General features: G+C 39.3%; 1 protein-coding gene across 17 annotated transcripts in view; it reads left to right on the forward strand.

Annotated features, from left to right (window-relative positions):
• The window catches only part of dlgap2 (DLG associated protein 2), a 619,373-nt gene extending 602,993 nt beyond the window's left edge, over positions 1-16,380 (forward strand). For all 17 annotated transcript variants that reach the window (XM_062969083.1, XM_062969084.1, XM_062969085.1 and 14 more), the window contains one exon: positions 7,062-16,380. In XM_062969083.1, coding sequence (XP_062825153.1) covers positions 7,062-7,280 — 219 coding nt within the window. In that variant the 3' untranslated portion in view covers positions 7,281-16,380. The remainder of the gene's footprint in view (positions 1-7,061) is intronic.
• Positions 16,381-16,914: the final 534 nt, after the last annotated feature.

Raw genomic sequence — 16,914 nt, forward strand, 5'->3', positions numbered from 1 at the left:
AGTGGTCCGACAGCTCTCCTGGCACATAGCAATGAGTCACCAGGAAAGCGGGGGAGCGGGGAGCGATTTTCCTCCATTCCCTTCGCCCCCTGCTCTCCTGGTGCATCATTGCTATGTGCCAAGAGAGCTGTCGGACCACTAATGGAGGAAAGGTAAGCTTTTCCTTACTTTTCAAATCGGTTTGGGGGGATTTTGTGGAGGAGATAGGTGTCCTTGCGGTTTTCTGGGCTAATTTAGCCTGGAAAACCATGGGACAGCTGTCCAGACAGCACAAGTAGTGGGTTTATCCCACGCCTTCCTGGAAGACGTGGAATAAACCCACTATCAAATTAATTCACCACAAACCAGGGTTTTCCTGGTTTGTGGTGAATTAATTTGTGTTTTCCAGAAACGTCGTCTGGACAGCCCTTTTTGAGGCAGGAAGTCCTGCATTAAAGGGGCTGTCTGGATGGGCCCTGAGTCCACACTGCCATATATTCCAGTTCAAAGCAGACAATGTAGGATTTTATTCAGCTGTGTGGAAGGGTCCTGAAGAAGTATTTCAACTCCAATGTAAATTTATCTGTCTTCTGCTTATCATTTTCTCTAGTTCAGTCAATCCTGACTTCCCAGGATGGAAAACTGGGCTGGAGCACCCTCTAATGGGAAAACTAAAAACTTCCAGCAACTTACCCAAAGAATGCATCTAAATTGCTGAATTAATGCAATTTAATATCACTAACTGGCATGGCTGAGTGCTGCAGAATCCTGGAAGTGGTAGTTTTGCAAGGTCTTTAGCCTTCTCTGCAAAAGAGTGTTGGTGTCTCACCAAACTTCAGATCCCTGGATTCCATAGCATTGAGCCATGGCAGTTAAAGTGGAGTCAAGATGTATTAATTGTGCAATGTAGATGGAACAGAAACCAGCATTTTGGACACAATAAATAAAATAATATTTTCTGTGCAGAAACTAGTGCTCCTTGCAAAAAGCACTGTATTCCACACAAAGCAACCACGTGCAAATTTTGCAGGAACATTCCAGGATTATTCATGCCAGAGTCTCTCACTTCAAAAATGTATTTTTAGGCCACAAAAATATTTTCCACCCTTTATTCTAACAATAGTATTTTGTAAATAGGAAGCAAGAAGAGCAAGAACAAGAAACATGTTATATATTAATCTTCTTCATAGTGTGCTAATTTTTATTTGACAGGGGTTTGTGACAGAGAGGCATTCAGAATGGCACTCCCCTTCCCCATTCAAGGGTATGGGACACAATTGTAGGTGCCCCCCCCCAACCCAGCAATAAAATCCCCCTTAGAATTATTATCTTTTGTCTTTAGTTCCTGCACTCATAACAAAGAAGAGGGTGAGAAACTGATAATAATAAATACCTAGATTTCCGGGGAGCCCCGGTGGCAAAGTGAGTTAAAGCACTGAACTTGCAGACCGAAAGGTCCCAGGTTCAAACCCCGGGAGTGGCGTGAGCGGCTGTTAGCTCCAGCTCCTGCCAACCTAGCAATTCGAAAACATGCCAATGTGAGTAGATCAATAGGTACCGCTCCAGCGGGAAGGTAACGGCGCAAGATTTCCTACATTTGGTGTGTTCACATTCCCATGTTAACTTTGCTTGCCTCTTTCATCTGGCTGTCTAAACAAGAGTTTCTCAAACTGTGGTCCTTCAGATGTTTTGTACTTTAGCTCCCACCATTCCTAACAGCTGGTAAACTGGCTGGGATTTTTGGGAGCTGAAGTCCAAAACGCCTGGAGGACCACAGTTTGAGAAACACTGGTCTAAAGTCTATCTGCCTAAATGATCAGTGGGAGTTACGTTACTGACGTTTTAGATATGCAGGGGCTTGGAAAAGAGTCATCAGTGAAAAGAATACAAATTCAGCATATTTTCTGTTGCATTTTAGGCTAACTGTTAAAAATGTGTTTTCAAGAACTCTGCCTCTTACACTGTGGGTCCTGACTCCCAAATGGGATCCCCTTAGCTCACGGTTAGGTTCATAAAAAATTTGGCAACAGTAAAAGATTTCTGAATGCCACCCATTTAGCACCAACGTGCAATGTTTACAGTGGACTCTGCAGAAATGATTCAGCTCTTCTCCACAAAAAGGAAAACCAGCCTGTTTAGCAAGCATGGCAAATGCTGGTTTGTTTTTAGTAAATATTTGGTTTTTATACCTATTTTATATACTTGGGGTCACATAAAAAATTATCATCCAGAAAGGGGTTGCGAGTGGAAATTGTTTTAAAAACCTTGTTTTAGAACATGTTTATCTGATTAGTTTTGTGCTCATATTAACATGTAGGTTAATACCAGGCTACCACAACAGATTTTCTTTTCTTTCTCACAATACAGACACCAAGGTGCCGTTAATGTCCCCACAAAACTGACAAGAGTAGCTCTCATATTTTATTTTTAAAGGTCAACTCTCCTGAATTAAGAATTTTTAAAAGCCTCACTATTGGCCAGCCCTTCTGTACCTCCTTTCAATTGTCCTCTTTCTTTCAGTTTCTTATTTCTTGCTTTGCAAATTTTGTTATTTCATACAAAGCAAGAAATGAAACAATTAATAATAAGCAATGGCAAAAAAAATCAAAAGATAACTTTTTTTCTGAATTTGCGTTACAGCATAATATATATTGAAGACTAAGAAAAAATAACATTTTTATGCTTAAACACACACATTCAACCTGTGGCTTTGGATGGCATATTCTGTTATGGGATTTGCTAAGGCCAGGGGTTTTTTTTAATTGACTTGTGAATGCTATATGCTCAGTGTTGCATGCAATCATCTCTCTGCCAGCAAATTATTGAATAAATTGTGGATATTGACTTTCACTACGTTATTTCAAGTTCCCTCGGGGATCTATTCAGTCAGTTGATATTCTGGGACTTACCTGAGCAAAACATTGAGGGTGTTTGTAATGCATTGAGGAGAATAAAGATGTGTATATAATTACTATCTCATATTCATAGAAAACCCAAATTAATTAAACAAACATTTTTCTAACATGACAATAGTCAATGAAGCCTGGGCACCATACAAAACCAGGAACTTCAGAGTCCTCTTGATTTTACAGGAAAGAGCCTAATATATCTGTAACTTTTCCCCTCTCTTGCATTGAAATTAAAGAAGCTAGACATCTTGGATTAATCCTGAGTTCCATGTTTAGTTTCCAAAGGCAAGGATGGCCTCAGGGATTTTCACAAGGTTTCAAGGGGAGGGTGCTGGCTACCGGAACTTCCGTTCTGCGATGGTGACCAAATTTGTTGTGTTGTGCTTGTAACTGTAACGTTTCTTCTATCATTTTGCTTACATTCAAGAGGAAAAATGATCTGCAATACCTTTGTGCTGATCCTTATTTAAAAGTACTCATAATGTATTTAATATGTATGTGCCACTCTGCTTCTGACAAAATTAAACACAAATTGACCTGGTTTGTTATGTAGAATAGTTCAGCAGAGATTTTTGCACTGAAAAAATGCCCTAGGGATTCCCATAGGCTTTAATAAGCAGTGCAACTTTTGCATTTATTTCCAAACATGCCCAGAGTGTGAGGGTTTGTAAAAGAGGCACTATCATGTGGTGAGTTAACTGGGAAGGGCATGTGGCGACAGCTGATGGGCTGAGCCAGTCAGGAGCCAGAATTCCGATTGGCTTGGTGGTGAAACAAACGGTTTTAACCACCACTTTCATCTCGGAGAGAGAGGAGAGCAGCTGACTGGAAATGGTCAGGGAGGAAAGGGCTACCATATTCTCCGAAGCCTGATTATTTATAAGGCTAATGAGACGTATTTAACTTAGGCGATCCCTCATAGTTCGAGGAGGATTGTCTTCCATCTGGTGTCTTGGGGGTGGGTTCTTAGGTGGCTGAAGAGACCTATTCTTGATCTGCACGTTCTCCCACAGTGAGGACATCGGTTTCCAGGTGGGAGGCGATCCCGGTCAGGGTTGGCTTGACGGGCCTTCCTCTTGGCACGTTTCTCCCTTAAGCCCTCCATCCGTGCCTCTTCGAACTCCGCAGCACTGCTGGTCCCAGCTGACCTCCAATTAGAGTGCTCAAGGGCCAGGGCTTCCCAGTTCTCAGTGTCTATGCCACAGTTTTTAAGATTGGCTTTAAGCCCGTCTTTAAATCTCTTTTCCTGCCCACCAACATTACGTTTCCCTTTCGGAGGAGAGTAGCTGCATTGGGAGACGGTGATCGGGCATTCGGACAACATGGCCAGTCCAGCGGAGTTGATGGCGTAGGAGCATTGCTTCAATGCTGGTTGTCTTTGCTTCTTCCAGCATGCTGACATTTGTCTGCCTGTCTTCCCAAGAAATTTGCAGGATTTTTCTGAGGCAACGCTGATGGAAACGCTCCAGGAGTTGAGTGTGACGTCTGTAGACTGTCCATGTTTCACAGGCGTAGAGCAGGGTTGGGAGGACAATGGCTTTGTAAACAAGCACCTTGGTATCTCTAAGGATGTTCCGATCATCAAACACTCTCTGCTTCATTTGAAAAATGCTGCGCTCGCAGAGCTCAGGCGGTGTTGTATTTCAGTGTCAATGTTGACTTTTGTGGAGAGGTGGCTGCCAAGGTAGCAGAAATGGTCAACATTTTCTAATGTTACACCATTAAGTTGTATTCCTGGCATTGCAGAGGGAGTAGCTGGTGCCTGTTGGAAGAGCACTTTGGTTTTCTCGATGTTCAATGAGAGGCCGAGCTTTTCGTAAGCTTCTGCAAAGGTGGTTAGAGTGGCTTGTAGGTCTTCTTCTAAGTGCGCATAGACTATGTTGTCATCGGCATATTTGAGTTCTATAACAGATGTTGTGGTGACCTTGGTTTTGGCTCTCAGTCTGCTGAGGTTAAATAGCTTGCCATCTGTCCGATAGATAATTTCCACACCGGTGGGAAGCTTCCCATCAACAAGGTGAAGTATCATAGTGATGAAGATAGAAAATAAGATAGGGGCAATAACACATCTCTGATTGACACCTGATTCCACCTTAAATGGGTCACTTTGGGAGCCGTTGCTGTCCAAGACTGTTGCCATCATGTCATCATGGAAGAGCCTCAGGATGTTCACAAATTTGTCAGAGCACCCAATTTTTTGGAGGATGGTCCAGAGAGTGCTGTGATTCACTGTGTCGAATGCCTTTGCAAGGTCAATGAATGCCATGTACAGAGGTTGGTTTTGTTCCCTACATTTTTCTTGGAGCTGTCGTGCAGTGAAGATCATGTCCACTGTTCCTCTGGAGGGACGGAAGCCGTTCTGGGATTCTGGGAGGGTGTCTTCTGAAACAGGGAGAAGGCGGTTTGCAAGGATTCTTGCGAGAATTTTCCCAGCGGAGGTTAGAAGGGAGATACCGCGATAGTTCCCGCAGTCTGTTCTATCCCCTTTCTTGAAAAGGGTGATGATGGTGGGGAAAATGGAAGGGAAAAGGAAGAGAGGCCGACCAAGGGCGAGATGGATAGACGGTATCCTTGAAGTGACTGGCTCGACCTTGAAGGAACTGGGGGCGGCAACGGCCGACAGGGAGTTCTGACGTGGACTGGTCCATGAGGTCACGAAGAGTCGAAAACGACTGAACGAGTGAGATGCGACGATGACGGTGGCATCCTTGAAGTCTGCTGGGATTTTCTCAGTCACCCACACTTTGTCAATGAGCTGGTGGAGTTGTTGTATCAGGTCCACCCTTTTTGAAGATTTCAGCAGGGATCCCATCAGGTCCGCGGGCTTTGTTGTTTTTTTGTTGGCTGATGGCATTGCTGACTTCTTCCAAACTAGGCAGTGCTGCAAGCTCATCCCTGGTTTGTTGTTGCAGGATTTGTGAGAGGGCCTCTTCAGCCACATTGGAGCTGCGATTCAGCAGGTTCTGGTAGTGCTCTTTACAATGTAGTGCAATTGATGTTTTGTCCTTCAGAAGTTTGGTTCCATCTGATGAGCGTAGAGGCTGTATGCCATGGTTTCTTGGTCCATAGATGATCTTTGTGGCTTTGAAAAATCCCTGAGCATCATGGATGTCTGCAAAGTGTTGGATTTCTTCAGCCTTCTTTGTCCACCAGACAAATTTAAAGACTATTTAAAGAGACTGTTTATTCCCGTGTTCTCTGTGTGAATTCAGAAAAACTGTTATATATATATTGTTGCCCTGTTTGAATTTTTGAACTGAAGTAAAAATACTGTTACTTGTTGCACAAGCCTGAGTGACATTTTATTATACTGCAGGGTTTATCTTGATTCAGAAACTGTGGTAAAGCTTCTATTTATTTATTTCTACAATCATCAACACTGAGTTCCAAGGAGAGAACTTTCAGTTGTATTAACTGATTTCCTACAGCAGAGTTTTCCAAACTTTTCATGTTGGTGACACAATTTTTATACATACAGCATTTCACGGCACTGTGATTCAGTTTGGCTAGCAAACAGGAGATTAAAATTAAAGATGAAGGTTTCCCTTTGACATGAAATCTAGTCGAGTCCGACTCTGGGGTGTGGTACTCATCTTCATTTAGAAGCCGAAGAGCCAGCGTTGTCCATAGACACCTCCTACGTCATGTGGCCAGCATGACTTCATGGAGCACCGTTATCATCCTGCCTGAGCAGTACCTACTGATCTACTCACATCTGCATGTTTTCAGACTTCTAGATTGGCAGAAGCTGGGGCTAATGACAAGAGCTCACCCTGCTCTGTGGATTTGAACTGCTGACCTTTTGGTCAGCAAGTTCCGCAGCTCAGTGACTTAAACTGCTGTGCCACCACGGTCCCACAGGAGATTAAACCAACCCTTTAAAAGAGATTCGGATGTATGCATAAGTTGTAATAATGATATGTATGGGGACACAACATATCCTTTGAAATCCTTCCATTTAGGTTTTCAAAAACATATGATTTGTAATGTAATAATATACATTTCCAAAACTTTTGTCATTTATCATTATGTTTGTGCAACACACCTACACATTGCAGCCAAGACACTAATATGTGGTGACACACAGTTTGGAAAGTTCTGCCCTACAGTAGTGCTTTGTGCGCTTTTGCCTCTTTAATTTGTTTCCTTTATTCTTTCTGTTTTTAATTATAGGAAGAAAGAAAGGTTCCTCCACCTGTACCAAAGAAGCCCCCAAAAGGAAAATTCCCTATTACGCGAGAGAAGTCTCTAGACCTGCCTGACCGACAGCGTCAAGAAGCTCGGCGACGGCTAATGGCCGCTAAACGGGCCGCCTCTTTTCGGCAAAATTCAGCCACGGAACGGGCAGACAGCATTGAGATCTATATCCCAGAGGCCCAAACCAGGCTTTAAAGACCAGAATGCTGCATACATTCTTCATCTTTTTTTAAACAAAACAAACAAACCTTAAGAAAGCAAAAGCAAAATGCTTGTACAGTTTGTCTCCTCCTTGCTGGTTTTGTCACCTACATACACACATATTGCCCTCCCCACTGCCACCGAATGGCCCTTGATGTTGTGTCCTTTGTGCCACATGCACAGCGGAATGCTTTCTGATTCCCTCAGAGTCCGCTGAGCCCATCACAAGAACAACTGTTCTGTTCTCTTTCTCTCTCTATTTCTCTTTGCTTTTGTTTCTTTTTTCCTTTTATATTTATGATTAGACTAAACAATCAGCTCCAGTGGATAGGGCTTGTTGAGACCTTACTTATCCAAGATGTTCTCAGAGGACAACAAGAAACACCTCCTGAGATGGAACCCAGCTTACTTTTTTGTTATTTATATTTTTATAAAATGATGTGATATCTAGGGATAAGAATTACAAACCTTTCAAATGGGTGTGTCTTACCACTCACCAGAGGCATTAGCTAACCCAAGTAGAAGGTGCTACAAATGTCAAGTGCAAGAAAGAAAGAAAGAAAGAAAGAAAGAAAGAAAGAAAGAAAGAAAGAACCCATTTCTCTTCCCGCCTTCTCTTTCACTTTGTCATCCCTCTTTCCCTACTGTCTCTATCTTCCAGGACCCAACTTTCCTTGCCTTGTTCTGAGCTAAAGGTTCTGCCCATGTGCTCTGCCATACCACCCACCTTTGTTACGGCAAAATAACACTCAGCCTATCATCATGTCGAATTGAGGTTTTGGAGATGAACAGGGATATCCAGCCATTAAACTCCAAAATTCATCAGGAACAAGCAAACAAAAAAGCAAGGAAACCTTTTCATACTAGGAGAGTCCAGCCTGGCGAGAGAAAAGATGGTACAGACAAGCATCTAGATGCCTAACGGACTGAATTGAGTGCAAATAGGGGAAAGGAGGAAGCCTTAAGAATTTAGATCTTCTGTAGCAAGATATGAAAAGCTCTATCTGCTCCTTTGGAACATTCATTACATTTTAAACAGTTGTTATTTTTATGTTGTGGCTATTTCGTTTACAGGCACTTTTCTTTGGTTCCATTTCAAAAGCGATGCTACATGTGATATTTGAAGTTTCAAAATGCTATTTCAATTGAGTTTCCAGGGTATCCTTTAAACCAAAACACACAAAAAAACCTTTTGCTTGTTTAAATTACCAGTTTGTGACATTGTAAACAATTTAAGAAATATGAATGTGAGTGGTAAGTATATCTCAGTTTAAATGGTAATCTTAAGGTAAAAAAAGGTGAACTGTAGTTTACATTTGTATTTCTTTTTCTCCAGAATACTTTTTTTAGTTTCCTATGCAGTATTACTTTAACAGAGAAAGAAAAACCTCTTGATTGTTTCAGATTTAAAAGATGATTTCAAAGGGTGGGTGGCTTCTAACAGCCAAATGCAAGGGAAGTAATTTGTTTCTAAGCATCCGACGTATACCAAGGCGAAAACTAGAAATAATAGGGATTAGTATTATTGTTCTAATACATCTACTTTCTCAAAGATACAATCCCAGTTGTTGTTACTACTTTAAAAAGGGGGAAAGTCTTGAAGTGAGGACACAAGAAGCGTTATCCCACAAAAATTGAAATCACGATTTTGCAAAAATATCAAAACTTAAATCCATGAGAAAATAATATTCTTTTATCACTCTTATTTGAATGATATGTAGTTGGCCATAGGCTACTTAAACACTACTAGAGCACTTTGGTTTTTCACCTTGATGAGCACTTTAAGTATGTACTTTGCAACAAGCCCTTCAGCCTGTCATGTGATTGAAAATGCGAGGTGTTAAAGGAGCGTTAGCAGGTCTGATGTTGGGTTTTCCCATCTCCTCTCCTCCCCAAAACCCCTTTCCTCCAGTGTATTTTGTTAAGCATGCATTCTGTTTTAGGGCAAAGCTGATATAAGCATGTTTAGCTTCAAGATATGACTCTTTAGAACTGAATGTTTGAGAAAGGTGGGAACACTGTAAATTGAGCCTGATCTCTTATGTAGATTTTACCAAATAGCCTTAAACTGCATTTGGAAGCAAAAAAACAAAACAAAACCAAGAGGAATGTATATCATTAAAAATGCAAAAAAGAAAAAAAGAAAAAAAGACTGTAACGACGATGATGCGGATGATACTCCTTAACGATTGTTCTGTATCAATTAGGATATTCTCTCCCCCAGAGTGTTCAAAGAATTCCTGTACCTGGAAAGCGTGGATTCCTGGGTTGTGTACAATGCTGCTTATTGCTCTGTTTTAAATGCAAGAATATTTGCAGGTATAAGCGATTTTTAAGGATGGGTGTTTGTTTGTTTGTTTCAAATGGAGCTGCTAATTAGAAGTAATCACATGAAAGTAAAGTTATACAGTATGCATTTCCTAGAGAGAGCAAATCTGAAATATAGATTTCTGTCGTTCCTCTCTTCCCGCCACATCCCAATTATGGCTGCTGCTATGTTTTTATCTCATTTTTTAACGGGTATTGCCAAATTGTATGTGCTTTTCTCCTTTGTGTACTCCTTTGTAGATCAGGGACTGATGGTAATAAGGTAATCTCATTTGATTTCCCACCATGTGCTACAGTGTGGAAACTTAAGAGAGAGGGAGATGAAAAGTTCCACAGTGATGAAACATAAAGTCTAGTGCATTAAATATTATTTGCATATAATTCTCATTGAATTTTAAACCATTTTTGCTAGAGCCGTGATCAGGCTTATGTGCTTTTGCTCTAGGCATTCTATGACTGTCACTTGCAACATTACAGTACAGATGTTTTTCTAGGAAAAGCACACTAACACACACAACTCCAACAAACATGGGTGTTTTTAAATGTGTACATGTAAGATCACATGTAAGTAAGGTAATTTTTAGTTTGACCCTGTCCAAACTATTTAAGCCTTAGGCCAATATGCCTCCAAATTTCAGTGCATGGGGGGAGCATTTAAGAACCCATAAATGCTCTGGTATGACCTATATGTTGCCTGGCCCTGATTTAAGGTAAGGCATTAAAGGAAAGATAGATTCCAGCATAAATAAAAGCTTGATCTGGAACAATTCATGAACATTATTTTACTGCATTTAAACATATACTCAGGCCAAGATCCAATGAGTGATATACACTGGTGTTTCAAAATGATGGACCTCATTTCAAAGCAGTATGTTTCACAGTAGTAACATGTTACAATTACACGAATGGTTTAATGAGTAATGAAGTTATCGAATTTTACTAACCATTTTGCGCCAGAAACATGTCAAATAGAGAATATCCCATTGGGCCTTATTTTGTGGGGTTGCCATTTTTCAAATGATTTAGAGTAGGTCATTTGTGTACTGGGAGAGGCATCAAGAAGTAATCCTCTGAAACTATATGCCCCATCTTTCCAAGGGATAAGAGTTTCATTTATTGTTGGATTGTGGTTGTGTTATGAATAATTTTTCAATAACTTTGAAGCATAGCTTCTTATTAGTGCAATTTTCCAGCATGAGAAATGGTATCAGAACTTTTACACAAAGAATGACATTGGACATACAGATTCTGTGTCACTATACTGAATCCACAACAACCTACAGTTTCATTGGCTAACAAACAAAGAAAGGGGAATTACATTTTTACTCAGCATTCACATTACCCATACACTTCCATTCATTTTCATTCATCCCAATATTACCATATCCTTTCTCCCTCTTTGGAAAAGCACCTGCTTAGGGCAAACCCTGGTTTCCCTGCAGCCTGCCAATGCACAGTTCTAAAACTTCCAAAACACCAAAATGCATCTTCTTTCCCTAAGAACAATGCCAAGGCTCAGAAACTGGCTCCCTGCAAAGGTATCATGACTCCAAAACCTCCTTTCTCTTCCCTTGAGAAAAGGAGGCAAGTGATCAGACTGTTCCATTGCAGATCTGCTACTCCCAAAGGTACACCATCTCTCTCCTTCTCAAGAGGCAGAGTATGGCAGGTGAACAGCACAGCTGTCTGTCACACTTGAGAACTATTAGATTGAGTCTGTAATAGGAATAATTCTTGCTGATGTTGTTCCAAAGTTGTAAATTAATGATAGATGTTTTTCCAGCCTGAAACATGTTGATTCCATCAGTTCCTGGAAAGATGTTGACTTTGTTTAACTGGTTTTCCTTATCAAGGAGCCTTATTTGCTTCCTTCGTAATGTAAAGAATCTTGTAAGCATTCCTTAACTTAAAGAGCATTGTCTCTGATAATGTAAACATGCTGTTTTTTCCCCAAAAAGTTCAACAGATCATCATTGTCACAGTTCTCATCAGCAACTTTTAATTACAGTCCAATTACAGTTCACCTTCTTGTAGTTTTCCAGACCTCAGTCTCAGGATGATAGCTCTAGCCCAGGGGTCCTCAAACTTTTAAAGCCGAGGGCCGGTCCACAACCCTTCAGACTGTGGAGGGGCCGAATTATCATTTGAAAAAAAAAACAGAAGAAATTCCTATGCACACTGCACATGTCTTATTTGTAGTGCAAAACAGCAACAACAATGAAAGAACAATACAATATTTAAAAATGAAAACAATTGTAACCAACATAAACCTATCAGGATTTCAATGGGAAGTGTGTGCCTGCTTCTGGCCAATGAGATAGTCAAGTGAATTAGGATTGTTGTTGTTGTTGTGTGCCTTCAAGTCATTTCAGACTTTGGGCGAGCCTAAGTCTAAAATTATTTATTTATTCATTTACTACGTTTATATCCCGCCCTTCTCACCCCGAAAGGGACTCAGAGCAACTGTATATACATACAATATATTATTAGCATAGCACAATATTAGCATTATATATTACTATATTGAGCTATACCACTATACTGTAATATTATATGTAATATATAACATATAATTATTATTATTATTATATGGTATTATTATTAGTATTATATTGTATAACATTATAATATTATTATAAATATTATATGTATATACAATATATTATATTATTTAAAATGATATAAAATATTATATTATAAAATTGAGGGCGGGGGCCAGGTAAATGACCTTGGAGGGCATTAGTTTGGGGACCCTTGCTCTAGACTATATAGACCCCAATCATACATCTTTCATACTATTCTATTCAAACTATACACCATATTTCATGACAGTTGCAGAGAGATAGCTATTTTGAATCCAGTCCATCTTTTTGAAACACCCTGTATTTCAATGAATGTTACATGGGAGGAGTCTAGCGCACCCCCTTCCCCAGTTTGATGGCATGAGGTCCATCCTCTTGATCATTTAGCAGCCAAGGGGCAAGAAGGAGTTCCAGCACAATCCAGCTGCAGTCGTAGAGCTGAGATAAAGGGAGAGCTCCCATCCTCCCAGGCCATCATCATAACATATATAGTCCCGGATGGTGACAACTCAGTCAAAGAATGTAGTTGCCCAGCTTTATGCCCAACAGCATGACCGTTGGATCTTGGTCTCTCATTATTACGGAAGGCACTATTTATAAACAATAGATCAGACCTGTTTGAATCAGTAAAACACTAAATTGCATGCTGTTCATGCAATGATGATAATATAGTGAACATAAGCATTTTCCTCTGTAGATCACCTTCTTGGTTCCACTTTTGTTCCAAAGAAAAAAATATATTAAAATATAAACCAGATGCCTTCTGCTAACTGATAAAAAGTGATCACAAGTCAAGTTTTTAAGTGCAATATATTCACTTTCTTTTATACAGGAAAGATTAAATCAATAATGGCAGATAATAAACCTAGCTTCTTATTATATATTTAATTTTTAGGGAATGGTGTGGGACTAAATTTAATATTTATAATATTTGTGTTGCGAATAAGTTGGCTTCAGTCTAGTATGAGTACTAAAGATTATATAGAGAGTATTACTTAACGTGTTTCAGATTTGAAGTCCTTTAAATAATTAAAAGGGGGGAAGATACAGCTGTATACAACAATCGTGCTGAAAATGTACAGTTTCCAGTTAAACATATTTATATTCCCTTTTCAAGATATGATACAATTACCATTTTGAAATTATAGTCTCCAAAATAATATTAACATTCAGAGTAAGAGCCCAATCTTATACTTGTCTATTCAGAAACAAGTACAGATAAGTTCAGTGAGACTTCCATAGGCTGTAAAATAAAAGTATAATAAAGCCAACAGCAGAATCCTTTGTATCTTTGCTCAGAAATAAACCTTATTGTGTCCAGTGGGATTTACTCCCAAATATTGGTTCACAAGATTGTTGTCCAATCCTAAACACAGAGACAATGTACTGAGTCCTTACTGAGTAGCAGACTTGTGAAGTCGTATCTGTGAATCTATATTCTTAGACACAATACAGTAGACTGCTGAATAAGCATAAGATTGGACTAAATAAGCATAATATTGGACTATATGGAGCAATCTCTTTAAATAAAGATGAAAAATATTATAGACTTCTTCCCAATGTCTGGGGCTATGTTTTGTATCATCAAGATCCCATCTTATGTCATATTTGTTGATTTTCATTATTTACCCTTCAATCCTCAACTTCATTAAAATATTTTGTATGCATGTGTATAGTTTGCTGCTTGGATAATCTGAATGGCCTTGCATAAAATACACCAGTGTGTATAAATATGCAAGGTTTAAAAAGACATTTTCCTTTATGTCATTAAAAACCAAGTAATTATCATATCCATTTGAGAATATAAGAGTTCTTGGAGAGGCCTAAATATCCTGTAAGGGCACCAATTCGATCGCATGTTGAAGCTAAGAGGGATCTGCTCTTGATAGTACTTGGATGAGTGTTTTCCAACAAAAATCAGATGATGTAGGCAATATTTCAGAGGAAATAACTAGCAAATTAGTTGCCTTAAAAAACCCTATGAAATCCATGGGTCACTATAAGTCAACAGGTGGCCGAGAAAGACAATAATCCAGAAGCCTGATCATGAATACCAACCGAGAATACTCAGAGCCCATCCAGATAGGGCCCAAAATGCGTGAGATCTTGAGCTTTTTCCTGAGGCGTCCAAATGACGCCTCTAGTAAAACCGAATTAATTTGAGATGATGCAGGTAAACCCTGCTTTGTCCCAAATTAATTAGATACCTGGTACAACCTGGATCTTTGATAAGATCCGGTTCTTTCTAGGTGTAGGTCCAGTGTGAATTGAGCCCGGAAAAGCAAGAGGGCACCTACCCCCTCGCCAAAAACCCCAAAATAAGCCCTTAAAAATAAAAAAAATACCTGGCCATTATTAAACTACTGCTGGAGTCCATCTAGATATTCCTCCCCCAAGAAAGCATGGGTTTTTGGGAGGAGGTTTGGGGACTTCAATGTACACCTAAGTGGGTTACCCAGTTCAGCACATGTTTAAGTGAAGACTGGAACCGCCTCAGAAAGCCAGTCCCCTCAATAATCCTGTTTTCAAACTAGCATTGAGCTACTACACAGAGAGAGACAACTACACACACTTTTTACAAAGGACCATTTATCTCCACAATGGTCTTGTAATTTCGAGAGTGGGGCAGATAGAGGGGTTGACCTTAATTTTGACAAGTTGACCAAGGTTTCCCTCCCTCCATACTCAAAAACTATCAACAACAAAATAACCCTTACTTTCATTCATACTTTTAATAAGTCTGGTTTGACGTTCCCCAACCATATTTCCCAATGCAGTCTCATTGGTAATTCTGGTTAAAAAATACAGTATGACCAAGAGGTTGTAGTCTAATCTATAGTAGCAGTCCCTGATCAGAGACAAATTATTGAATATGTTTCTCCCTTTCAAATGGCAGCTATAGAAGATGCCACTTGCCACAGTTCGTATTGGCATCGACAGATATTCAGCCTTAATTTTGCCACCCCAGTGTACATGCTGGAGGACTCCGTAGCACTGAAGGGGTTCAACACTTGATATGAGACGTATTATCAAAGGAAGCAAAATCTTATTTGGACATCAGGGCATATCACCTTTAGTAGCTATTGTTTTCTATATACTATAATGCATAGTGTCGTGAGTTTCGTTTTAGAAATACAGTAGATGCAAACCTATAAAATATCTGTTTCAGTATTCAAGTAGTTCCTGAGTTAACTACAAAATTCTCATAATGAATTCAATCCTTTATGATTATGTCAATCAAGTGTATTACTGATTAACTTCAATTTTCCTAGCATGCCATGCTTATCTGGGCTTGACCATTCAGTCTTAATTTCACATTTACCTTTAGGAGCTGCATTCATGTCTGTGCAATGGTTTACCGCTGGATTTAACATTTGTTCTCCATTTCACCTTTAAAGGGCTCAGCATGTATACATTACTCCCTCCATTTCATACATTCATGGGGAGGAGATTTAAAAAGTGAGATGCAAAGAATACTGCTCCAAAATTATTCTTTCATGTAAAAATAAAACACCACTATAACCATGCAGCTTTTTCTGTACAGAAATAAACTCATAGATTCACTTAGTATGTAATGTGCCAAAATATTCAAGTACGGCCTAAGGACTAAATAAAATGCCTCCTATAAAATTTCAAGGAATGTTAGAAACAGGAAAGTAGCTCTTTAGTTATCATTAAAGAATTCTGTGTGTATGTGTGTCACACACACACAAAAGAAATCATAATAAGAATGAGGATGAACTGAGTGCCAAATATTTGCCATCTGTATAAAATCTACACTTCACTAGAATTAAACTAGTTTATGTAATTCTCTTATTCATGCTTTTATGGTTCTTTTGAGAAGTTCTGTTTAGTAGCATGCTGGATACCTAAATTGAATGTACAGTATATTGTTTCATTGCTACAACAATTTCTTGTTTCTCAGTAATATCTGATTTACCAAAAATGTTAGTTTATTTATTTGGGAACATCTTTGCCAATTGTTTTATTCTTGATTTTCTCCTTTTTTCCCATTATCTTCTATTTGCCTTCAGCTTATTGTAAGGAGAACAAGAAAATGTGCTTCACTATCTCCCCCCACTTCCCATAGCTCTTTTATGAAGCTGCCTCTTTTAATTGGTTCCTGTATTGTTTATGATCATCTTCTGTAAATAATTCTGCAATTAAATTTTTTGAGAAAAATGTATTTGCCTATTATTAATACAGCCGTGATCCACTTAGGAGAAGGAGTATATAACAAATAAAGCAAGAGGAAAAACAGATAGCTCTTTTAGCAACTCATGAACCAGAAGTAAAGTTATAGTAACTAACTGTATAAATTGGCACACAAATCTTGCTTCAATATTTCCAGAGTATAGATGTGGACAGTTCCATGCCTACTGATATATGCAACAATCCTCTACAGAAACAGTTTTTAAAAAAATGTTTAATACCATGGAATAGTCTGTGGTTGCAGTAGTGATATGTATGACGTTTTCCCTAACATCTTGTCTCTCAGACTTCAACTTAGACTGTACACAGTTTTTAAGAGAGCCTGGTTAGAGAAGGACTGCAATACGTATTTTCTGGATATGAATGAACACCATAACACATGATTTCCACTTCATTGGACTGGTGTTTCTGTCCAAATGAGAGTGTGGTTCATTAATCAGCCAGCGCAGTTCAATCCTGTTGCCTTGGTTGTGTTGCTGTAGGGTAGCCTCTACCAACTTGTCACA

This window comes from Anolis carolinensis, chromosome 1 (genome assembly GCF_035594765.1).
Source record: "Anolis carolinensis isolate JA03-04 chromosome 1, rAnoCar3.1.pri, whole genome shotgun sequence".
Taxonomy (NCBI): Eukaryota; Metazoa; Chordata; class Lepidosauria; order Squamata; family Dactyloidae; genus Anolis; species Anolis carolinensis.